The following is a 25,692-nucleotide window of genomic DNA, read 5'->3' as shown; positions in this document are numbered from 1 at the left end:
AACGAACCGCAGGAAAAGTGGAGGTGAAGGTTCCCAATAGTGACATGGCCTTACAGAGTGACATAGAAGGTTTACGTATACATTGTTCTACCAACTCCCGGATTCTATCAATTTTCTCTTCTGGAAGACAACATAGCTGTTTCCTGGAATCTAATATGACCCCCAGATATTGTTGTACCTTGAGTGGAGATAGTCTAGATTTTTCTAAATTTAGAAACCACCCCAAACTCTTTAAGACCGACATGGTCTCCTGCAGGTGGGTCTCGCATTGAACCAACGAATTCCCCACTATCAGGAGATCATCCAGGTAAGGGATAATTAGAATGTCCCTTTCTCTTATATGGGCCATAACTTCCGCCATTACTTTAGTAAAAACCCGTGGGGCTATAGCTAAACCGAAGGGGAGTGCAGTGTATTGGAAGTGTTTAACCACCCCGTCTATTTCAATGGCCAGCCTCAAGTATTTCTGGTAATCACTATGAATTGGGATATGGTAATACGCATCTTTGAGATCGAGCACTACCATATAGCAGTGGGGAAAAAGTAACTTTATTACGGATTTTAAAGACTCCATTTTAAAGGTGTGTATTTTAAGGAAATTATTCAGGGATTTCAGATTTATAATTGTCCTGAAACTTCCATCCGGTTTCGGAATCAAGAAGAGCGGGGAGTAGAAACCAAGACCCTTTTCAGCTTCCGGAACCTCAATCAGGACGTGCTTTCTTATTAGGGTTTGTACTTCCGAAACGAGGGCAGCCTGGCGTTCTGGGGAAGAACTGGAGGGAACAACCATGAACCTTTTGTGAGGCAATGCTTTAAATTGAAACTTAAGACCATACTTAATCAGGCTCAAAATCCAATTACTATGAGAAATCTGTTCCCAAGCTGGGACAAAAAATGACAATCTCCCTCCCACCTGGGCTGATTGTGTATCCCCTGGCTTCTGCTCAATTTTTGGAGACGGACCAAAGAGTAGACCTCTACCTTTTCGACCTCTTTCATCAGACTTGTCTTGCTCCCTGAAATATCTCTTCCGGAAAAATTTCCTCTTCCGGAACGATCTCTTAAAGGAGGGTAGAGGAACTGATGGAAACCCCTTCTTAGGGTCCCCCGCTTTCTCCAATAAGTCGTCCATGGTCTGACCAAAGAGGTATTCCCCTTCACACGGGATTGTACACAGTCTGGACTTAGTCTGTAAATCCCCTGGCCAGCTTTTAATCCACAAGGCTCGCCGAGCCGCATTTGACAGTGCTGCTGACTTTGCTGCTAACCTCACCGAGTCCACAGATGCATCAGCAAGAAAAGCTGCTGCCCCCTGAACCGGTGGAAGGGAAGAAATGATGTCTTTCCTAGAAGTCCCAACCTTCAACTGACTGTCTAGCTGTTCAAGCCACACCATCAGGGCTCTGGACGTACAGGTAGCTGCTACTGTTGGTCTCAGTGCTCCCGCAGCTGTCTCCCATGCCCCTTTCAGGAAAGTATCAGCCCGTCTGTCTAGGGGGTCTCTCAATGCACCCATATCATCGAATGGGAGGGAAGTTCTTTTCGCTGCTTTAGTAACAGCAACATCCAGCTTGGGTGCTTTTAACCAGGAGGAACACATAGCATCCTCAAACGGATATTTCCTTTTAAAGGATGGAGGAACACTACCCTTCTTGTCAGGCTTTCTCCACTCCTTATCAATGAGGTCTTTCACCCTTGAATTTACTGGAAAGACCCTTCTCTTCTTTAGCCCCAGACCACCAAACATAACATCCTCAGCTGACTTCTCTACCCTCGAGTCCACTATCCCCATTGTAGATCGGACGGCTTTTACTAGGGCATCGACCTCCTTCAGGGGGAAGCACTGTCTGTCTGGCTCACTATCAGAGGAAGAGAAGGCGGAGGAGGAAGCGACCGATAGCTCAGAGTCTGAACCCGGCTGGGTTTCTTGAGGAATATGCCCAGACTCTGAACCTTGCAATGCTTTGCCTATTTCTTCCCTTATTAAAGTTCTTAGGCCTAGGGAAAAATCTGGGATCTCCTCCGATATCATTTTGCTGATACAAAGCTGACACAACCTTTTGCTATAAGAATCAGGGAGTGGACAGCTGCATAAGGCACACTCTCTGTGCTTGGACTTCGAGGAACATTTCTTGCTCTAAAAGAAAGTCATAGATAGAAAGAAGGAGGAAACATTAGTAGAACTTTCACGAAGATTCCACTCACCCCACAGAACCTTCGGTACCGTAGAAGCAGAAGAATCCAGCATGCATGGCGAGGAATCACGCCGCACCGGACCGTCCTTCCTGCTCTTAGTGGTAGCTCTTCTAGTTGTACGACCAGACCCTAGCCGGGAATGACGCTGCGCCACTAGTTGTGAGGGCTCCCCAGAGGGCTGCTCCTGCAGCAGATGTTGTTGCCTAGGTGACAGCTCCTGTGAATCTTCCATAGCTTACAATGTAAGAATGGGCTGGGAAGCACCTCTGTATGTTACCAGACCCTTTATATACTGGCCATACCGGTACCATGTGTGGGTGTGTGTTTCCTTTTTTTTTTTTTTTTTTTTACCCAGGAGGGCGTTACCTGCTCCTTGGTCTTCCTCCCCAGGTCCAGGTGGGATCCAGGTGGGCTACTCGCCGCCAGGTCCTCAATCCCCCGGCGTTCAGCTGCTCGCGCCAAAAAATTCAAACGAGCCCCGCCCCTTCCGGTGACGTCACAGGGCTTCCTGCCCGGCGCACCGGAAGTCGCATCAGAAGGTCGCGCCCATCACGTGCGCCGCCGGCGCGACCTGGATCTCCTGCAAGCGGTAGCGAGGGGGGGGAGGAAGCCCGCTAGCGGCCCCACACCTGGCGGACATCTACCTCCCGTGAGGCGATGTCGCGCCTGCCGCAACGCTCACGGAGGCGCCCCCATGAGCCCTGCCGTGGCGTCTCCAGAGGACCGGGACGGACCGGCTCCAACCACCTGCTGTGGCCCTCTCTGGGACAGGAGTCCATATTCTGCAGGTAAGCCTGCAAGGTCCCCCATCATGGACAGGAAACCTAAACTGAGGCGGAAAGAGAGGGCCGCCCTTTTTAACCTGTAGGTTTCCTGTACTTGATGGGCGGATCCTCTCTCTCACGTGGTGCTGTCATGGACGACCGAATAAAAAACAAATGTGAACAGGTACGAGCTGCTGTGACTGCATTATATACATACCAAAGAGTGCAGCAGCACACTGTGTGTGTGTACAAAAATATATGCATACATTAAAGGGAACCTGTCACCATGAAAATTCAGTCTAATCTGCACCCATCCTGTTATAAATCAGGCAGAGCTGAGCAGATTGATATATAGTTTGTGAGAATATTCAGTACACTCTGTGTTTTAATAATTTAAACCTCTGCTCTTTATGGGATTTTTGATCCAGTGGGCGGTCCTATCAGTGACTGACAGCTATCTGTGTACACTCATTTACATAAAGAAAGCTGTCAGTCACGGATGATAGGACTGCCCACTGGACTGCAAATCCGAGAAAGAGCAGGGAATTAAATGGCTAAATCACAGGTTATACTGAATCTTTTCTTACAAAACTATATATCAATACACTCAGCTCCCCGTGCTGTAGACCATGGTGCCTGCAGATTGGACTGCATTTTCATGATGACAGGTTCTCTTTAAATATGTGATTTTTTTTAAACAAATTGGCCAATTTATGCCCTAAGTACCTCAATGTTATGCCCGTATCACCATTTAAAATTCATACATTTATTGTCTGCACATGCTATGCATCATTCTGGTTATCAGTGAGGATTCCAGCTCACGGGATTATGATTTACTGACATGTAGATAGTCTCCCATAACTAGTGGTATGAAATAAGGCAATGCGCTTCATAAACAATATCAGGGACAGAACACTGACTAGTGGTGGTTCTTCCAGATTATCAATTATATACAACTAAAGGGATGTGCTTCATTCCAATTATTCCTGACTGCTGGGTACAAAACCTATTTACTTAGTGTATTTAGGAAATAACACAGTGAGAAAAATCAGAGAAATCAAGTGGCAACACTTACCCTGCAGAGCGGTCCTGCACACTAGGTGTGTATAGGAGAAGTACAGTGTACTGTTCAGCATGAAGTATGACTGCACGATCTGCCGAGCCTTTTCACTCACATCATAGAACAAGCGAGCACTATTCATTGGCAAGCGACCTTCATAACCAAACTGTGAAATATTACAATGAAAATGTGATGCATAAAAATATAATACAAATTTATGAAAAATTATAGTTCCATATGATATCATAATCATTATATATGAAATCTGAGATGATATCAGACCTGATTTATATAACTAGTTACAAGGTAGGCAAGTTTTTGGAACCACAGCACCATCTGCTGTACACTAAAATGTTATACGTCATGCTATTCACTAATATATAGAAGCTGGTGTTTTCATTTCCCACCATTTCCAAAATAATATTTTGCTGTAAGGATTTGTTCACATTCTGTGTTTTTGCAGCATTTTTTTCTGCACGTATTTGCTGCCTGCAAAGTGAAAGATTTCGGAAATCTCATGCACATGCTGCATCATTTTTTTTCTTGTAGATTTGACCCTTAAACACTTTATTTGTTTTGTAAATCTGCAGGAGGTGAATCCTATGGGTATGTTCACACGTCACATTGTCGCGTTTTTGCTGCATTTTTACACTAGATATTTTTGGTGTTGTAAAAAATGCAATATTTTATTGTCCCAGGAAAGTAAATGAGATTTTGGAAATCTCATGTGCATGTTGCTTATTTTTTCCTAGCAGATTTGGAGCCGTCAATTCTTTTTGCATTTGTTTGCAGTGTTTTGCAAAGTTTTTCACCCACTTTAACGATTGGGAAAAAAATGCATCAAAATTGCATTAAAAATGTATGTGAAAACACGCATTTTTCATGCATTGATTTTCCTGCCAAGAAACACATTTTTGGATGCAGAAAGGTCTGCAGGAAATACTCATCATGTGCACATAACCTTTTCAGCGTTTTTGCAGCATTTTTCACTTATTAAAGTGATTGGAAAAAAATACGTAAAAAAAACACATCAAAAACTCACATAAAAACACATTAAAAATTTACGAATTTTTTTCCTGTCAACACTCTGGCTTTTGCTACAGAAAAATCTGCTCCAAATACTCAATGTACGTGTGGTATCCCACCAAGTGGCCATCTCCATCAGAAGTACATTGTGTTCAATGAAAATACTATGATTTCTGCAAATACTTTACATACAATAACTAAAAACTTGTACATAACTCATCCTGCACTCAACTACAAATATAAATTGGATCAAGCAGCATAAAAAATCATTGTTCTCGGCGGTGCATCGTCCTGTGTAAATAATGGCAGCTGGTGCGCACTGAACAATCCAGTAGATATCGCTCAGTGTGCATCATTTACTTTGGCCAGCCTGTGTAAACAGCCAGTCAACCAACTGCCGATCGGTAAAAATTTACGAATTGCGGTTGTATCGTGCCGCCAATCGATCTGCATAAACGGAGACTTAGTTTGCTACAGTCAATTAGTTTGGAAACCGGTTGACTGGCGGCATGATACAACCACCAATAAGTAAACTTTTACCGATTGGAGGTCTTTTAAGTGCCTGTTTACACAAACAGACCAAAGCAAATGTTGCGCACTGAGTGATCTATAGCAGATCGCTCAGTGCACATAGGCGACCATTGTTCTTGGCAGTGCAAGTCCTGTTTACAGAGGACGATGCACCACAACTCCAACATGGATGGTGCAGGAATCCAAAGGATTAACTCCTCAGAAAATATATTACATTCAAAGGCTGAAAAAATCAGCAAAAGAAATGTGTCTCATTTCATCTTAGACAGGGGAGTCACAGACAGTGTCACATGTGGATTGGAAGCAAAAAAAACCCACTTTTTTTTAAATATATTTTTTTATTTTTTTGCTGGAGTGCTGCTCTTCTCATCCTTTGAACATTAAACCCTTGTATATTCCTTTAAAATAATAGCCAATAAAACCTTTAAGGAGAGTGAGTAAAGAAGCAACAAATTAGGGTAAGTGCACGCTAAGTTTTTGAGGAGGTTTTGGAAAAGAAACTGAGCGGAAACTGCAAGTTTTTCGAAGACTTTTGAGATTTGAAGAGCTTCCGCTCAGTTTCTGCTCCAAAAGGATCTCAAAGAACTCTGTGTTCACATATACTTAGGGAGTATACTGTTGTTTTTTTAAGGGCTATCTTGAAAGAAGCTCAGCAAAATCTATGGAATTCTGACAAATAAACTACAAGTCTTGGGTCTAGCTTTATTCTATTCTAGACAATTCGCAGAATTACCAAAAGGAGATGATGTTACCTTCAATGCCTTTAAAACTGTGGCTCCTTCAAACTTCTCATTAGGTGTATGGGGCGATGTTTTCCCTCTGTACCCATCTCCAGCAAGAGTTATTGTCTAATAAATGACGTTAATACTGTTAGATGTAGCGTTTTATCATTACATAATATATTATCTAGTTGGAAAAATAGCAATGGCACAACAGCAACCTGTTATTAACTGTAGAGTACAGATAGAAGATCTTCTACATTTCACAGCTGGGGTGAGATTGAATCAGCCGCACTGCAGTTGCCCTGGGATTCATCAGCTAGGCACTGATATAGCAGCTATAAAAGTAGCATAAACATCAAGCTACAGGGAGGCAAAAGGAAGTATAATAGTCTTCATTAAAAATGTCCGACAATTGTAATCTAGAATTCCTATGCAGACCTACGTGTCTTTGTGGTAACAGACTGCAAATACATGCATTCCTGCCAGCCAAAGTTATTTAACAAAAAGTTGAGAAAAGATGAAAGGTAGTATGACTGCAGAATAAGGTTTTATAAGGTCTCTAAGTAGTCTGTTACCATGGTGACACATAGTTACACAGAAACATGAGGGATTCCTGCTCTTCGGTCACATTTCAGAAGCAGCAACAGCATGGAAAACATTTTACAGCTGTACTGAGCACTGTAACTGTGACTCCAGCTTTGGGTTGAGATAAAACACTTGCGAGAAAGCAGCAGCGTGGTATATTTCACTCTCTCTTTCTCACTTTCTATATATCTTTCTCTCTCTCACTATGCTCCTTCCCACTATCCATTGACTGCAATAGGATACTGTAATCATATCGCTCATTGAGAAGCTGAACCTATATTGTCTTCAGCATGGTGGATTCCAGCAGTTTTTCAGAGTGAATGATGAGTTCAGGAGGCAGGGGGAAGGAGAAGTAACTATTAAGTGGAGAACAAAGCAGATTTTTTTTTGATAAGATATATTACAAAGTTTCTTATATGCAAAAAGTCTCTTCAGAGAGGAGATTTCTTATATTTGCTTGTAGTATTGAGTTATACAAAGTTTCTTGAAACAATACTGACCATTTAAAGAATATAGTATATCAGTCTCTCATGATTGTGAGGGCAAAAATTATCCAGTAAGATAGTGTTATTAGCTAAGTGTTTCATTGAGTTCTACGCTGTAAGATGTACTATAACCGGCAGCTCATAGTTCATATATATCTATATTTTGAGATATAAATGAAAATCAAAATTGTCCATTTTATTTGCCAAGCACCTGGTTTCAAATAAAGCATGCAAGACTTGAGAGATTTTGTCACTAAAAGGTAAGTCTCAACATGTGTCTTCAAAATTGTAAAACAGCTCCCCAGCCTCCTCATTTTCCTTATGCACTTCTATGAGTGACAGTTCTGTTTAAGCAACATGGTCCTTCTGCAGATCTAAATGTGCTACTGTGACACATTCAGGTCTGACTGTGTGCTTGTTCTAGTCTAGAAAATTAGCATATAGACATATCAGTGTCTTTCTACAAGTTAACTACTAGCAAGCATATGGGGAAAGTAAGCAATACTTAGAACTGTTATGGCTAAGCAGCCAAGTGAGAGTTGTGGCTTTTGATTTTGCAGGACTGATAACAGCTGCTTCACATCAGGAGCTGAGAGGGAGACAGATGATCAGCACTGTATAAATACTATATAGAAATCATTGGGCTGAAGAGAGATGACTGGGACATTATGAGTTAACTACTCAACGTGGAATGTAGTTGAAGCGCATGTTCAGCCAGGCTCTGGTGGTCGGGCACTAGTGGTCGGTCTCCTTGTCAATAAGTTGTAGACAATGTAATGCTCATAGCAGGAGAATAACAGCAGCTATCAAAAGCAAGTCAATTGGAAACTTGCTTATTTTCATGCTGCCTAACTAAATCAATTTTATAACATTAGAATAACTCTTTATTGTTTATTGAGTAGTTCTAGTACTTCTGCACTAAAAGATATTTCAATGCATCCTAGAAAAATACACATGAATATTTTCACTACCCCCACTCTATTTCTATATTTCATCCATCTCTGATGTGTCACACATACATATACAGTACAGACGAAAACTTTGGACACACCTTCTCATTTAAAGTTTTTTCTGTATTTTCATGACTATGAAAATTGTACATTCACACTGAAGGCATCAAAACTATGAATTAACACATGTGGAATTATATACTTAACAAAAAAGTGTGAAACAACTGAAAATATGTCTTATATTCTAGGTTCTTCAAAGTAGCCACCTTTTGCTTTGATGACTGCTTTGCACACTCTTGGCATTCTCTTGATGAGCTTCAAGAGGTAGTCACCAGAAATGGTTTTCACTTCACAGGTGTGCCCTGTCAGGTTTAATAGGTGGGATTTCTTGCCTTATAAATGGGGTTGGGACTATCAGTTGTGTTGTGCAGAAGTCTGGTGGATACACAGCTGATAGTCCTACTGAATAGACTGTTAGAATTTGTATTATGGCAAGAAAAAAGCAGCTAAGTAAAGAAAAACGAGTGGCCATCATTACTTTAAGAAATGAAGGTCAGTCAGTCCGAAAAATTGGGAAAACTTTGAAAGTGTCCCCAAGTGCAGTTGCAAAAACCATCAAGTGCTACAAAGAAACTGCCTCACATGAGGACCGCCCCAGGAAAGGAAGACCAAGAGTCACCTCTGCTTCTGAGGATAAGTTTATCCGAGTCACCAGCCTCAGAAATTGCAGGTCAACAGCAGCTCAGATTAGAGACCAGGTTAATGCCACACAGAGTTCTAGCAGCAGACACATCTCTTCAACTACTGTTAAGAGGAGACTTTGTGCAGCAGGCCTTCATGGTAAAATAGCTGCTAGGAAACCACTGCTAAGGACAGTCAACAAGCAGAAGAGACTTGTTTGGGCTAAAGAACACAAGGAATGGACATTAGACCAGTGGAAATCTGTGCTTTGGTCTGATGAGTCCAAATTTGAGATCTTTGGTTCCAACCACCGTGTCTTTGTGCGACGCAGAAAAGGTGAACGGATGGACTCTACATGCCTGGTTCCCACCGTGAAGCATGGAGGAGGAGGTTTAATGGTGTGGGGGTGCTTTGCTGGTGACACTGTTGGGGATTTTTTCAAAATTGAAGGCATACTGAACCAGCATGGCTACCACAGCATGTTGCAGCGGCATGCTATTCCATCCAGTTTGCGTTTAGTTGGACCATAATTTATTTTTCAACAGGACAATGACCCCAAACACACCTCCAGGCTGTGTAAGGGCTATTTGACCAAGAAGGAGAGTGATGGGGTGCTATGCCAGATGACCTGGCCTCCATAGTCACCAGACCTGAACCCAATCGAGATGGTTTGGGGTGAGCTGGACCGCAGAGTGAAGGCAAAAGGGCCAACAAGTGCTAAGCATCTCTGGGAACTCCTTCAAGATTGTTGGAAGACCATTTCTGGTGACTACCTCTTGAAGCTCATCAAAAGAATGCCAAGAGTGTGCAAAGCAGTCATCAAAACAAAAGGTGGCTACTTTGAAGAACCTAGAATATAAGACATATTTTCAGTTGTTTCACACTTTTTTGTTAAGTATATAATTCCACATGTGTTAATTCATAGTTCTGATGCTTTCAGTGTGAATGTACAATTTTCATAGTCATGAAAATACAGAAAAAACTTTAAATGAGAAGGTGTGTCCAAACTTTTGGCTGTACTGTACATGTGCTGTACAGTATGAAAAGCAAACAATCTTTTACTTCTGAACTTACATTGGCCACTCCGCGAAGCTCTTTACATTCCTCCTCTGTTATAACATGATCCAGCTGGACTCTTTGAGTGCCATTAAGATACTCAGAAGTGTGCACAAGTTTTACTCCGTCATAAATCAGCGGTCCTCCTGCAATTATATTATTCATTTATCCAATATGCAAGTGAAAACTACATCCTAAAATATATAAAATGTGACATGCAGAAGTAGTGCTGTTGCAGGGTGTTAAATGCAGAAGTAGTGCTGTTGCTTTAAAAGCATTCAGCAACTATTAGAAGTAACACAAGCACATGAGACAGGAAGTGTTGTGCTCCAGAAGTATCCAGCAACTAGAGGGGTTAACACAGTCACAGGAGAAGGGGAGTGCTTTAGAAGAGCCCCAGGGGGATTGTGGGGAAGTTGTTTACTGTCTGGCTGGAGCTGAAGAGAAAGGTGGTGTGTGTTCTGTAGCTTACAGTAGCACCTCTGCAAGTGAAAAGGATTCAAGTCAGGAGTGAAGCTAAGCACAGGTCAGGTAGAGTTCCTGAACTAGCAGTGCAGAGTATTGTCAGGCAGAAAGATAAGGACTGGAAGAAATGGTGTCACAGGGATCATCTCCCTCAGCAAACCCTCCCCCCCTCATCTATCTCACTGTGCTGTAAAGAATGCTGTGTTCATTAATGTGCCTTTGCATTAAAACTGTGCTGTCCTGTACTACTGGGAAGAGTGTGAACTGCTTAGCTGCTAAGGAAACTGTACTGTCACTGGAGCCTGCTGCTCATAAGACTTAACTTGCACTGGCTGTGCGGCTTCTTATTAAATGCTACTGTTCTACCATTTATGAGGACTCTTGTCAAGTGTGTCTGGTCAGCAGTGAAACAGCCTACGTGTCTGTGCCTGAGGGTCGATACCCATGTGTGCCTGAGAGAAGCGGCAGCACATGGTCTATGGTCGCCCTGAGTAACTGTTCCCCCAGGATTCCAAAGAATTAATGTAACCTGTCTCGCCCCCATCTGAACCTAGTGGCGTGCATGTAACAAAAACCTATGCACAAGTAAGCATAAAGAAATACATGTATAATGGAATACACATGCATTGCTTTTATGTATTTTCATTTATGTGTTTTACAGATATACTTGTCAGCCTTCAGCTGTGTGATACAGACAGGAGCGCAACAGTAATATAAAGGTGGACTATGTGTGAAAGTTATATCCATTGGATTAGTGCGTCAAAGATAAAGAGGAATGCAATTGCAATTTGTGTATCTGGATGGTAAAGCCTAGTTATTCCATGAGTAGCACTTTAGTAGTTTTTTTTATTGTATCTCCCATGTGTAACCACCAGAGGGCAACAAATGACTAGAATTATACAGCACTGCACCAGAGTAATGCTTGTAAGGAATTTCATTTTCATCTGTTATCCCTTCAACACATAGCTTATCATTCTATGATTGTCGTGTAGCTTCTTGTTTAATTAAATGCTAGTATATAGGAGAAGTCAACAGCGTATATGGAGACTTGATCCTTAAGAATGCACAGCTCTACACTGTTATCATACGGGGCAATACTGCAATAGGACATATTTGTAAAATCTGATTGGGGTAGAGAATCCCTGAGATTCAGTACCTGAAAGTACTTAGAGAAGAAAACAAAAATATGTCTTGTCATTCTCCATTGAGATGAAAAGACATGTCAATACCCTTGTCTTAAAGATGGCAAAAGTAAAATATACATTCTTAGGCCACGACCCCACTATCAGTATTTGCTCAGTATTCGGTCAGTATTTTTTCAGGAGTGGAAACCAAAACCAGATGAGGAACAATCAGAGAAAAGGTATAATAGAAACAAGTCACCAATTCTGCATTTACCACCCACTCCTGGTTTTGGCTCCCACTCCCGAGAAAATATACTGACCAAATACTGATAGTGGGGCCGTGGTCTTAGATATACAAATGTAGCAAAAGTTACCTTGTTTCAGATAATAAAGCAGTATAAGGCTATGTTCACATGCAGCTGTTTTTGCTGTGATTTGTTTATGCAAATTAAAAGCTGCTTTTTCCATTACCAGCAAAAACTATGAGATTTTCCTTAATGAATTTGAGAACAGCAGTGTTTTTTAAATCTGCAGCATGTCACTTTCAGCGTGTCTGCAGCATTTTTTTCACCCATAGTAAGTAATGAGAGTGCAAAAACGTGCAATAAATGTTTTTGCAGTGTTCATGAAGCATTTTTGGTGAATAAAACTAACCTTATTAAACGTTTTGCAGACTAAACACACGTCGTGTCAAAAACAACATGAAAACATTTTGAATGCAGCATTTTTACTGCCAAGAGAGCAGAATTTCGCTACAGAAAAAAGCACAGCAAAATCGCTGCTTGTGAACATAGTCTAATTTAGCACCAAACTTGACTGCAGTCAATGGCTTGCGCAGAGTCCCATTATCTTAATCCTCCTAAGAAAGATCGCCTTCTGTGACAATATATTTGTGTTGTGAGTCATGATAACCTTTGCTACATCTGTATATTTAAAAAGGCTGTATCATAAGTTCACATGAATATCACTGAGGGGTCCCTATCAGCCAGAATACTTCATTTGAACAGGCAATACATTCTGAAATGCTACAATTATATAAATGTGAGGCCAAATTGACTCTTCGGGGGTTAGAAAGGCTGTGTCATCAGGATTCCAAATAAAAAAAGGATTGTCTTTATGAGGCAGTCCCTTTAATATACCATTACACTGCATGTTTAGCTATTTTCAGTTGCTACCTTTATACAATATCTGCTGCTGAAGAATTTTTCTATGTACATATAATTCTGTTGTTTGTATAATATAAATTTCGGCAAGACATGCTGACCATCTAATGTGTATGTGGGCCTCTCAACCAATTCTCCTCCGGCAAATGATGTAGGGTAGAGAAAAAATTGAGCATGTTAAAAAACACCTGATCATTTTTCTTTGTGGGGAGATCTGAATATGCTGACGGGCAAATGATGGTGTAGTCGATCATTCAGTCACTCAACCAGCAGGTATTTCTCCTGACTCCTCCATATTCAGGAGTGCTTGCTTTTCCAAGTCTACCAATATTCTCTACAAGAGAACCGCTGTCAGACTTCTCCGGGGACAGCTTAACTCTCCAAGGAGAAAAGGACCAACCGGATCCTTATCTCCCCTTACATCATCTGTTGGGGTAGAGTCAGGAGGCCCCCATACACATTACACGGTCCATGGAGCCTATCAATGCCAGTGGGTTTGTTCGACATTAGTTTAATGTGTATGGGGACCTTCACTCTGCTCTTTCACTGAAAAAACATGCATGCTCGACTGAGCAAGACTAAGCAGGAGCTGTAGGTCAAATACGCATTCAGCCGACCGATATTGACAGGGTGGATGTTCCCTAATATATAAACAGGTATTGAATGAATATATATTTAATTGCAGGATTCAATTTTTTTCCTCAGAATTGAGTGATTCCATAATTTTTCCCTCTGCTTGGTCTGAAAAAATTACCCTTACTGAGTACCACATTTTTTATCTTGATTTCTTTTAGTGTTTCTTAAAGCCCTAAAGTTGCCATTTGAAATGACGTTTTGTGCCATGTCTGTGATCTGCTTTTTTTCAACAACATTAAACAACTGAATGAACATCCTCCAAGCCCGGTGATTCCATAATTTTTGCCAGGGGTTGTAGAATATACATACTAATATGCTCACTTACTCATGGAGAACCAACTGGTCTCCCTGCTTTTGCTTGTTGGCAGTTCCGTATGAAGATGAAATTCATGGCAGTGGGGGAGCCAGCACAAAAAGGGTGCATTGATTATGCCATTGCATTGTAAAGTTTATGATCTTCTAAGAATTATCACATACCTTCTCTCAATTCTCTGTCAATCTTCTGGACAGCTTTTTTGCCTGATAGGAGCCCGGTGACATCCATTAGTTCAGATCCAGATGGAACTCTGTAATTAAATGGACAAAAAGGAGTCATTTTAGCATGAACTGATGATCTAGAGCTGAAACATCTAGTGACCAGAATCAATGCAATGGTGGTCTATGGAGGTCAAATATAATTGATGACAGAATTCAATACAACAGTTAGACACTAACATCTAGTAGTGTGACTGAGCTATTGAGAGCCAGTGAAACTAGGTTGGTGCTACATTTTGACAATGATATAGATCAGGGTTGGAGAACCTCCGGCTCGCGGTGTCATTTTCTGCGGCTCCTTGGGCAGATTCTCGGGGGATGCTCGGGTCAGCAGCAGCGTTTTGCCGGACGTGGGCCTTTAATTGTTCCTGAGACTGTGCGTGTACTGAAGACATTGATGTACTCTGGAGTCGGCTTGCTCTGCGCTCCGAGCTCCAGTCCCACCAACGACAACAGCAGCGGCAGCCCCAGCCCATCTTGTGATAAACATATACCCCCAGCATATTCGGTGATTTCTATATGCCCCACAGCCCATCCTGTGATGTCTATATGCTCCCAGCCCATCCTGTGATGTCTATATGCCCCCAGCCTATCCTGTGATGTCTATATGCCCCCAGCCTATCCTGTGATGTCTATATGCCCCCAGCATCTCCTGTGATGAGTATATGCCCCCAGCATCTCCTGTGATGAGTATATGCCCCCAGCATCTCCTGTGATGAGTATATGCCCCCAGCATCACCTGTGATGAGTATATGCCCCCAGCATCTCCTGTGATGAGTATATGCCCCCAGCATATCTTATGACGAGTATATGCCCCCAGCGTCTTCTGTGATGTATATATGCCCCCAGCATCTCCTGTGATGAGTATATGACTCCAGCGTCTGTCGTGATGAGTATATGCCCCCAGCATCTCCTGTGATGAGTATACGCCTCCAGCATCTCCTGTGATGAGTATATGCCCCCAGCATCTCCTGTGATGAGTATATGCCCCCAGCATCTCTTGTGATGAGTATATGCTCCGAGCGTCTCTTGTGACGAGTATATGCCCCCAGCATCTCTTGTGACGAGTATATATCCCCAGCGTCTCCTGTGATGAGTATATGCCCCCAGCATCTCCTGTGATGAGTATATGACTCCAGCGTCTCTTGTGATGTGTATACAGTGGGTACAGAAAGTATTCAGACCCCTTTAAATTTTTCACTCTGTTTCATTGCAGCCATTCAGTAAATTCTAAAAAGTTCATTTTTTTCTCATTAAAGTACACTCTGCACCCCGTCTTGACTGAAAAAAAAACAGAAATGTAGAAATTTTTGCACATTTATTAAAAAAGAAAAACTGAAATATCACATGGTCATAAGTATTCAGACCCTTTGCTCAGACACTCATATTTAAGTCACATGCTGTCCATTTCCTTGTGATCCTCCTTGAGATGGTTTTACTCCTTCATTGGAGTCCAGCTGTGTTTAATTAAACTGATAGGACTTGATTTTGAAAGGCAGACACCTGTCTATATAAGACCTCACAGCTCACAGTGCATGTCAGACCAAATGAGAATCATGAGCTCAAAGGAACTGCCCAAGGAGCTCAGAGACAGAATTGTGGCAAAGCACAGATCTGGCCAAGGTTACAAAAGAATTTCTGCATTACTCAAGGTTCATAAGAGCACAGTGGCCTCCATAATCCTTAAATGGAAGAAGTTTGGGACCACCAGAAGTCTTCCTAGACCTGGCCGTCCAGCCAAACTGAGCAATCGTGGAAGCCAAGCCTTGGTGCGAAAGGTAAAGAAGAACCCAAAGATCACCGTGGCTGAGCTCCTGAGATGCACTAGGGAGATGGTAGAAAGTTCCACAAAGTCAACTATCACTGCAGCCCTCCACCAGTCGGGCCTTTATGGCAGAGTGGCCCGACAGAAGCCTCTCCTCAGTGCAAGACATATGAAAAACACATGAAGGACTCCCAGACTATGAGAAATAAGATTCTCTGGTCTTATGAGACAAAGATAGAACTTTTTGGTGATAATTCTAAGCGGTATGTGTGGAGAAAACCAGGCACTGCTCATCACCTGCCCAATACAATCCCAACAGTGAAACATGGTGGTGGCAGCATCATGCCATTGGGGTGTTTTTCAGCTGCAGGGATAGGACGACTGGTTGCAATTGAAGGAAACATGAATGTGGTCAAATACAGAGATATCCTGGATGAAAACCTCTTCCACAGTGCTCTGGACCTCAGACTTGGCCAAAGGTTCACCTTCCAACAAGACAATGACCCTAAGCTCACAGCTAAAATAACAGCCAGAACCCTGAACTAAACCCAATTGAGCATCTCTGGAAAGACCTGAAAATGGCTGTCCACCAATGTTCACCATCCAACCTGACAGAACTGGAGAGGATCTGCAAGGAAGAATGGTAGAGGATCCCCAAATCCAGGTGTGAAAAACTTGTTGCAACATTCCCAAGAAGACTCATGGCTGTACTAGCTCAAAAGGGTGCTTTTACTCAATACTGAGCAAAGGGTCTGAATACTTATGACCATGTGATTTTTCAGTTTTTCTTTTTTAATAAATGTACAAAAATTTCTACATTACTGTTTTTTTACAGTCAAGATGGGGTGCAGAGTTTACATTAATGAGAAAAAAAATGAACTTTTTAGAATTTACCAAATGGCTGCAATGAACCAAAGAGTGAAAAATTTAAAGGGGTCTGAATACTTTCCGTACCCACTGTATGCCCCCAGCATCTCCTGTGATGAGTTTATGCCCCCAGCACCTGCCTGAAAAAAAACACTTAAAAAATGCTAAAAAGAATTAACATATGCACAGCAATGTCAAAACGACTTGCTATGCACATATTCAGCAATTCTAAGCTTCTTTTATCCGCTTCAGGCCTGAAACGACATGACGCAGCAAAAAGAAGTGACTTAACCATTCTTCAAGCAGCTGACGAAAACATTTACAGAAAAAGAAGAAGTTGGCAAAATAAACATAAGGATGTCAAAGAAGATGCTTCGGGAAAAACAATGCCTAAAAGACGTTGTGTGCACATGCCCTTGGAGGCAATGTTTCTAGAGACACATGCCATAATTTTTTATTTCCGTTTGTATATATGAATAAAAGATCCCATTACGTGCCCTGTATGGAATTAGAGGCATGGAGAAGTACATTATGGGCCCACGGTAGGGTAGGAGTCTCGTATTATAGATCTGTAATAAGCATTGTACATGAGCCTCAATGCTTCTCCTAGTTGAGTTTGCTTGAGTCAAAAAAGAGAATTCCTGAAACTTTTTGAAACTAAAATATATTAGAATTTTGCAGAACTTTTGAATCAAAATGGAACATACCGGTTTTCATCTTGTCGATCTCCACCAGTGACCCAAAAGTCCTGTATGAAGTAAAAACAGGTTATTATTACAAATCTGTCTTTTACCTTATCTTAATAATTTTCCATATCGATCTTCTACAAGACACCATATTATGCTCCAGGGCAGGAGGGTACAATATGTGGCTCATGGTGCTTTTCTGTTCAACCACAACCATGTGGACATTAACATGCTTGTCTGCATCTGATGAACTCAAGAAAAAAGGCTCTGTGAACCTGTATTAAAATGAACTAGATCTAAATGGAAAATAGATAAGGAAAGCGCTTCATAGGGCAAGCATAGCTTGTGGTCGGCATATTTTTGGTGCACACCTTGAGAAAAGTCAATGCGTTTTTCTCAAGACTGTTCAGCATTGATGTCAAACAGTCTTGATTCAAGGATCAGTTCAATCCAAAAATGCATCGACTTTCCTTTTATGAAACAGAGTACTAGTTAGGCTATGTGACCACGATGCAGAAATGAAGCAGAAATTTTCCTGAGCATTTCTGCATCTCCCTGGCAGAAAAAACGCATGCGGATTTTACATGCATTTTTTCTGCCAGGGAGAAGATTTTTGAAGCGTTTTTGCATGCATTTCCGCATGCGTTTTTCCAGGCACTTTTCCAAGCGATTTTGAGCATCACTTGAAAAAGTGCTTGACAAGTTGGTCACACAATATAAAACCATGCAACTGGCATGAATTTATATTGTGTGACCAACTTATGCTGCTTTAAATGCAGCATCAATAGTAAAAAAAAGAATTAAAATGGAAAAAATAAAAACAAACATACTTACCTCTCCGGTGGCCCCCGGTCTCCTTCTCCGGTGGTGTGCTCTGTCCTCGGCGTCCCACGTGTTCTGAAAGGACCTGCGCTGACGTAATTTAGGCAGCTGACAGGTCACGCGACCACTGACGCCAGCGGTCGCTTGGCCATCAAATGACTAAATGACGTCAGTGCAGGTCCTTTCAGAACACCACGGGACGCCGAGGACAGAGCACGCCACCAGAGAAGGAGACCGGGGGCCATCAGAGAGGTAAGTATAATGTTTTTTTTTATGTTTTAATTCTTTTTTTACTAATGGTACCCGGGTCTGGAGGAGAGTCTCCTCTTCTCCAGACCCGGGTACCATCCGCGCATTGAACTGCATAACATCCGCATGCATACATGTATACAAGCAGATGTTATGCGGTTCAATGCAAGTCAATGGCGGCCATTTCGGCACGTTTACGCACAAGAAATGGTTGTGCTGGGATTTTTCTGCAATGATAATCTACAGCGGAAATTTCTGCAGCATGTGCACAGCATATGCGGATTATCATTGGGAAACAGGACAGACAATTTAACATGCGTTTTGAATGCGTTTTCGAGGCGGGAATCCGCATCGTGGGCACACAGCCTTAATTTGAAAGTGTTTGTAGTACACATCTATCTATTATACACGTGGGAGAAGCAGCAAGCCGAACCCTGTCATTTACTGTGCCCGACCAAAAGAGCATGGAAGCAGCACCGTGGAGGATTGCTTAAAGATGTATAGTTTAGAAAAGTCTCACTTTTTTCATATTCTGCTACTTTTTATTTTCCCATAATTGTTAGGTCCTATTTAATTAGAGAAATCCCAATGTGGACAATAGTGTGAGGAACATACTGCAGGCTGCTATGAACACTTAACTCTGAGAATGGGTATGTGTACTGTAAGGTGCCTAATGGTCAAATAGTCGATGGGAGGTAAGCACTAAGAGGATCGTTTGGTGCACCTGGGAGCCGGGTTACGAGTAGCTGAGAGAGTTGGGCGGGTCTAGCTACCCACATACCTCCCTTCTGGGTGTGGTTAACCGCCTATAAAATGGAGGCTATTGTTTGGCACATGATCTGTATGTTTGGAGGGAGAAGGCTTCCTGTGTATCTTTGTCTCCAAACCAAGCCAGGATACTGGATGCTACACCAGCCTGTGTGCCACACAGGCCTGGCTGAGCAGAGACCTGCTAAGGACATTTACTTGGTTTGCCTGATATAAAGGTTATCTGCTTTTCTGTTTGGCTTCTGCGTTTATGAACCAATAAACCCATATGAACTTTTAAAGGAACAAGCCTCCTGTTTTCCTCCTGTCGCACCCAAGTGAGTAAAACCCCTATAGTACTAACAGAGGGTTAGCCTATAGTCCCCAGGACAGAATTGGAATTGCAGCTCTGATGTAATTTTTAACATAAACAGAAGCAATGGTGCAATTCTAAAAACAATCATTGTACAATCTATGATCTGGCACAGATAGCAAACTACAAAAAGGCTTTTGCATCACCGCCTGTAGATACAAGCGCTTCCTTAAGACATCTCAGAGTGAATACATCTCTGACAGCACAGATTACAGCTCAGCTGGAACAATAGCTATGAATTAGTTTCTGTAAATCCTGGTTTTTCATGCCACATTAATGTCCACTTTGCTCTGGTCATAGTGAAAACTGCAGAATGAGGTAGAGAATGGCGGCCTTATTACAATGCGTTCTGCTCTGTTAGACACTGAACTTGAACTATTGAGCTAAATCATGCATTGGTGTGGAGAGGCCCCTTCTTCACCTACATTCTTTAAAGATGAAAGCATTTCAGAGCTCTTTATAGGAATTTATTCTGTGGAGAGATTGCAGTACACATATGCTTTGAGCAATGCTGCTGTCAAATGAGCCGTGATATCTCACTCTACAAGTGCGCTCCTATCACAGATATTACATTGGGGGAGGAAAGAATTAGTACTTCACTTCAATTCAAGTTAAAAGAAAACGGTTTTCATTATGCTGTTAAACTGGCCGATCCATCAACCTTCGGAGGAAAGAATATCCAGCATTTGTCCCACCAAGGTAATGATTTTAGAGTTTTAGAGTGCATATGCCTATTGTTGGGATGTTGGGACAATTTAAATTCGAAAGTCAGAGGCCTCTCATGCAGCCAAATCAGATCTTATGCTTTGCACTGAAGAGGGGCCACACCCCGAAACATGTGTCTACAAATTGAAATTCTGGTTTGGCTTTTGTCCCAAGTCATGTGGCAAGGCTCGATAAAAGGTCAATATTGACTTTTAGGCTTGCTACTTCAACTAGCTGGTACTAGACTTCAAGTTTTCTATTTCGATGAAGAGGCCATTTGTATACTTATGAGGTATAAAACACTGACTATCGAATGCCTTATTCATGTGACATGCATCTCTGTGACTTATTTATATAGGTTGTCAGAAGTACTGAAATGTGTAAAATTGCAAAGCGTTTGTAAAAACAAGCAGAGTGGCCAGATACTTAGGCAAGGAGCATGCACCACTTATAGACTCTATGATTTAGAGCCTGCTTGCAAAACTCTGAAGCTGACAGGATCACTAGAGCTGACCAATCTCAGTTCCCCCGGTCTTCTCCGATGCTGTAGAGGCAAAGCTGCCTCTGTTGGCAGCTTGAGAGAGTACTCAGTTTGGACTAGCTTCGCAACTGTCAATCTTCAGGAGAAACTACATGAGAACAAAAATTCAACTCTTTATTAGTGTTGAGCGATACCTTCCGATATCGGGAAATATCGGATCGGATTGGATCGGACTGATACCCCAAAAATATCGGATATCGCCGATTCCGATACCGGAAACCAATGCAAGTCAATGGGACACAAATATCGGAATAAAAATAAACCCTTTCTTTCCTTGTAGGTTAATTCTACATGAAGGAAAACAACTAAGAATAATGTAGAATGTATTACATGAAAAGCCGGCAATTCAGCAGCGGCATACACCAGTACCCGACAATTTAGAACAGAAAGAATAGAACATCACACATAGATTAGATAGATAGAAACATGTCAGTCACATATATATGAAGTACAGTGACAGTGTTGGTTACTGTACTTGTCATTTAGTGTAAAGGATTTATTAAAAAAAATAACAGTGTTTTCATGCACCGTCTCTTTAAAAAAGCCGGCCGGCAATTCAGCAGCGGTACCCGACAATTTAGAATAGAAAGAATAGAGAATCACACATAGATTAGATAGATAGAAACATGTCAGTAACATATATAAGAAGTACAGTGATAGTGTTGATTACTGTACTTGTCATTTAGTGTTAAAATAAAGGATTTATTTAAAAAAAAATTGGCGTGGGGTTCCAGGTAATTTTAGTCTCTAGCGGAGGTTAAGCAGACGGCTGGGGCAGATGTTTGAAGCCTGGGAAGGGGGTAATACCCACGGAGCTTCCCAGGCTACTAATATCAGCCCCCAGCTGAATATTTAGCCTTTACTAGCTATTAAAATGGGGGACCCCCAAAAAAATGACGTGGGGTCCCCCCTATTTTAATAGCTAGCAAAGGCTAGGCAGACAGCTGGGGGCTGATATTAATAGCCCAGGAAGGGTGCCATGAATATTGGCCCCCTCCCAGGCTAGAAACACCAGCCGTCAGCCGCCCCAGAAATGGCGCATCCATAGGATGTGCCAATTCTGGCACTTAGCCTCGCTCTTCCCACTGCCCTGTAGCGGTGGCAGTGGGGTAATAGGGCTGGGGTTGATGTCAGCTTATAATGCCAGCTGACATCAAGCCCAGGTTAGTAATGGAGAGGCATCTATAAGACACCCCCATTACTAACCCCATAGTCAAAGTTAAAAAAAAAACACAAACACCCAGAATAAAGTCCTTTAATTGAAATAAACACACAATTCTTTATGGTTCTAAATTAAACCATACTTACCATCACGCCCATTCCAGCTGAAGCCAACGATCTCCTGCAATAAAAGTAAAATAATAAAGCAACCTCATCCTTACCTTTCCATGGTTCCCACGACGGCTCCAGCTCTGCTACATTCACATGACAGGCTGGATCGCAGCCGAAAGCTGCCATCCAGCTTGCCATGCCGCAGAGACTGAGAAGCGCAGGCATGCTTGCGCTCCTCAGTGTCTGGCTGTGACGGCATCCAGATGAGCCGAGTTCGTGTCCAATGAACTCAGCTCACCTCATGCACGTCACTGACAGCGTGGGAAAATTCTCCTGCTCAAGCGCTGAGCGCAGGAGAATTTTCCCACGCTGTCAGTGACGTGCATGAGGTGAGCTGAGTTCATTGGACATGAGCTCACCTCATGCACGTCACTGACAGCGTGGGAAAATTCTCCTGCACTCAGCGCTTAAGCAGGAGAATTCTCCCACGCTGTCAGTGACATGCATGAGGTGAGCTGAGTTCATTGGACATGACCTCGGCTCATCTTTATGCCGTCACAGCGAGACACTGAGGAGCGCAAGCATGCCTGCGCTTGTCAGTGTGTGCGGCATGGCAAGCTGGATGGCAGCGTTCTGTTGCGATCCAGCCTGTCATGTCAATGTAGCAGAGCAGAAGCTGTCGTGGGAACCATGGAAAGGTAAGGATGATGTTGGTTTATTATTTTACTTTTATTGCAGGAGATCGTTGGCTTCAGCTGGAATGGGCGTGATGGTAAGTATGGTTTAATTTAGAGCATTAAAAAATTGTGTGTTTATTTCAATTAAAGGACTTTATTCTGGGTGTTTGTGTTTTTTTTTTAACTTTGACTATGGGGTTAGTAATGGGGGTGTCTTATAGACGCCTCTCCATTACTAACCTGGGCTTGATGTCAGCTGGCATTATAAGCTGACATCAACCCCAGCCCTATTACCCCACTGCCACCGCTACAGGGCAGTAGGAAGAGCGAGGCTAAGAGCCAGAATTGGCGCATCCTATGGATGCGCCATTTCTGGGGCGGCTGACGGCTGGTGTTTCTAGCCTGGGAGGGGGTCAATATTCATGGCACCCTTCCTGGGCTATTAATATCAGCCCCGAGTTGTCTGCCTAGCCTTTGCTAGCTATTAAAATAGGGGGGACCCCACGTCATTTTTTTGGGGGGTCCCCCATTTTAATAGCTAGTAAAGCCTAGGTATTCAGCTGGGGGCTGATATTAGTAGCCTGGGAAGCTCTGTGGGTATTACCCCCTTCCCAGGCTTCAAACATCTGCCCCAGCCATCTGCTTAACCTCCGCTAGAGACTAAAATTACGGGGAGCCCCACGCCAATTTTTTTTTAATAAATCCTTTATTTTAACACTAAATGACAAGTACAGTAATCAACACTATCACTGTACTTCTTATATATGTGACTGACATGTTTCTATCTATCTAATCTATGTGTGATGCTCTATTCTTTCTATTCTAAATTGTCGGGTACCGATGCTGAATTGCCAGCCGGCTTTTTTTAAAGAGACGGTGCATGAAAACACTATTATTTTTTTTAATAAATCCTTTAACACTAAATGACAAGTACAGTAAGCAACACTGTCACTGTACTTCTTATATATGTGACTGACATGTTTCTATCTAATCTATGTGTGATGCTCTATTCTTTCTGTTGTAAATTGTCGGGTACCGGTGTATGCCGCTGCTGAATTGCCGGCCGTTTTTTTTAAAGAGACGGTGCATGAAAATACTATTATTTTTTTTAATAAATCCTTTAAAACTAAATGACAAGTACAGTAAGCTGAGCACTGCCATCCAGCTTGTCATCCTTCAGAGACACTGCAGAGCACAGGCATTATGGGAACTTCCGATTCCGGTATTCGATATTCTAAAAGTATCGGAACTCAGTATCGGAACTCCGATACCGCGAATATCGGTCGATACCCGATATTTCAGTATAGGAATGCTCAATACTACTCTTTATGGACATATCCTATTTTGTTATTCTCAAGTTATGAAATTGAGTTAATTAGTTACCATGAAAATAAACAAATTTGCAGTTGACTTCCTTTTTTATCTTCTCCTGCAATTAGAGCTTTTATCTTTCATAGTGTACAGCAGGTTTCCATGAAGCTCAGCCACAAGAGCTTGCCTAGACCCTGGCCGAATGTGTGCAGTATCTACAATTCAGGAGAAGAGTTAACTCCTAACATCCCAGTCACCTTTGTCCAGCTCATTAATTTCTATACAGCAGTTATCTGTTCACTTCTCTCTCAGAACCTGATCAAGCTGTTCTTATCAATCTTGTAGAAACACAATACTCAACACCTAGCAGCACAGGTCTCATTTTTCAAAGCTGTGTGTTTGTTCAAAGGCACTGATAGTTATATATGCAAACTGTTCAAATGCCTGCCCATGGGGAGCTATACAGATGAAATCCCCCTTTTTGAGCTAGGTGTTTCATCTATATAGATTCCCATAGGCAGGTGTCTGAACAGTGAGGTCCCTGTCCTGCCCTGCCGTTATCTACATTGATTCACTGAGTATATAAAGTGGTATCCTATCCTGGCACCGTATTTTTATACAGAGTGACATATATCCCATCTACTTATCTACATTGAGGTTGGCTGAAACAAGGTGAAGTTTTAATACTAGAGACAGGATAGTGTACACCTTGTCGCAGTGGGATGGATTTCACTCTTTTTTGATCAAAATAGTGTTAACTAAGTACCCTATGTTATTTACATGTATTATTTACTTATTTACTTACTACAGGCTGTATACTAATTTTGTTTTTTTTCTTGAGGTCTAAGCGGTAGCGTTTCTCCTTATGGAGAGTGACACACTAGCTCTGGCATGTCAAGGTAAGGAGGCTTATTCGACATGCAATGCTCCTCTGGAAAATTTAATATGCAAATTGCCTCTTCGGAGAAAAAGAGGACTTGTACTCTATAGTGCCACCTATTGGAAGTAGCGATCCTACAAGTCACAATCAACCCTTTAACGAGTCATGCAATATGACTTAGGATAAGTCATATTTTCTCCGAAGAGGCAATTTGCATGTTTTTTTTCTTGTGTTTTGTCTGTGAAATGGCCACAGTGTGAACGTGCTCTTACACATTGCACACACAAGTGCTTCTCACTAAATTAGAATATCATCAAAAAGTTAATTTATTACAGTTCTTCAATACAAAAAGTGAAACTCATATATTATATATAGTCATTACAAACAAAGTGATCTATTTCAAGTGTTTATTTCTGTTAATGTTGATAATTATGGCTTACAGCCAATGAAAACACAAAAGTGATTATCTCAGTAAAATAATTAACAAAAAACACCTGCAAAGGCTTCTGATGTGTTTAAAAAGTTCCCTTAGTCTGTTTCAGTAGACTCCACAATCATGGGGAAGACTGTTGACTTGACAGATGTCCAGAAGGCAGTCATTGACACACTCCACAAGGAGGGTAAGCCACAAAAGATCATTGCTAAAAAAAACTGTCTGTTCAGAGTGCTGCATCCAAGCATATTAATGGAAAGTTGAGTGGAAGGAAAAAGTGTGGTAGAAAAAGGCGCACAAGCAACCAGGATAACCGTAGCTTTGAAAGGATGGTTAAGAAAAGGCCATTCAAACATTTGGGGGAGATTCACAAGGAGTGGACT

General features: G+C 42.0%; 1 protein-coding gene across 4 annotated transcripts in view; it reads right to left on the bottom strand.

Moving 5' to 3' along the window:
- Positions 1-25,692, bottom strand: part of P3H2 (prolyl 3-hydroxylase 2) — a 247,026-nt gene that overhangs the window by 25,713 nt on the left and 195,621 nt on the right. For all 4 annotated transcript variants that reach the window (XM_073675167.1, XM_073675168.1, XM_073675170.1 and 1 more), the window contains 5 exons: positions 17,321-17,361; positions 13,925-14,013; positions 10,078-10,205; positions 6,333-6,428; positions 4,039-4,189 (listed from right to left, as the gene is read on the bottom strand). In XM_073675167.1, coding sequence (XP_073531268.1) covers positions 4,039-4,189; positions 6,333-6,428; positions 10,078-10,205; positions 13,925-14,013; positions 17,321-17,361 — 505 coding nt within the window. The remainder of the gene's footprint in view (positions 1-4,038; positions 4,190-6,332; positions 6,429-10,077; positions 10,206-13,924; positions 14,014-17,320; positions 17,362-25,692) is intronic.

The sequence above is a fragment of the Phyllobates terribilis genome, unplaced genomic scaffold (genome assembly GCF_046119375.1).
Source record: "Phyllobates terribilis strain yellow unplaced genomic scaffold, ASM4611937v1 Scaffold_3__8_contigs__length_932513732, whole genome shotgun sequence".
Classification (NCBI taxonomy): Eukaryota; Metazoa; Chordata; class Amphibia; order Anura; family Dendrobatidae; genus Phyllobates; species Phyllobates terribilis.
This window is presented reverse-complemented; position numbering and strand designations above follow the sequence as displayed.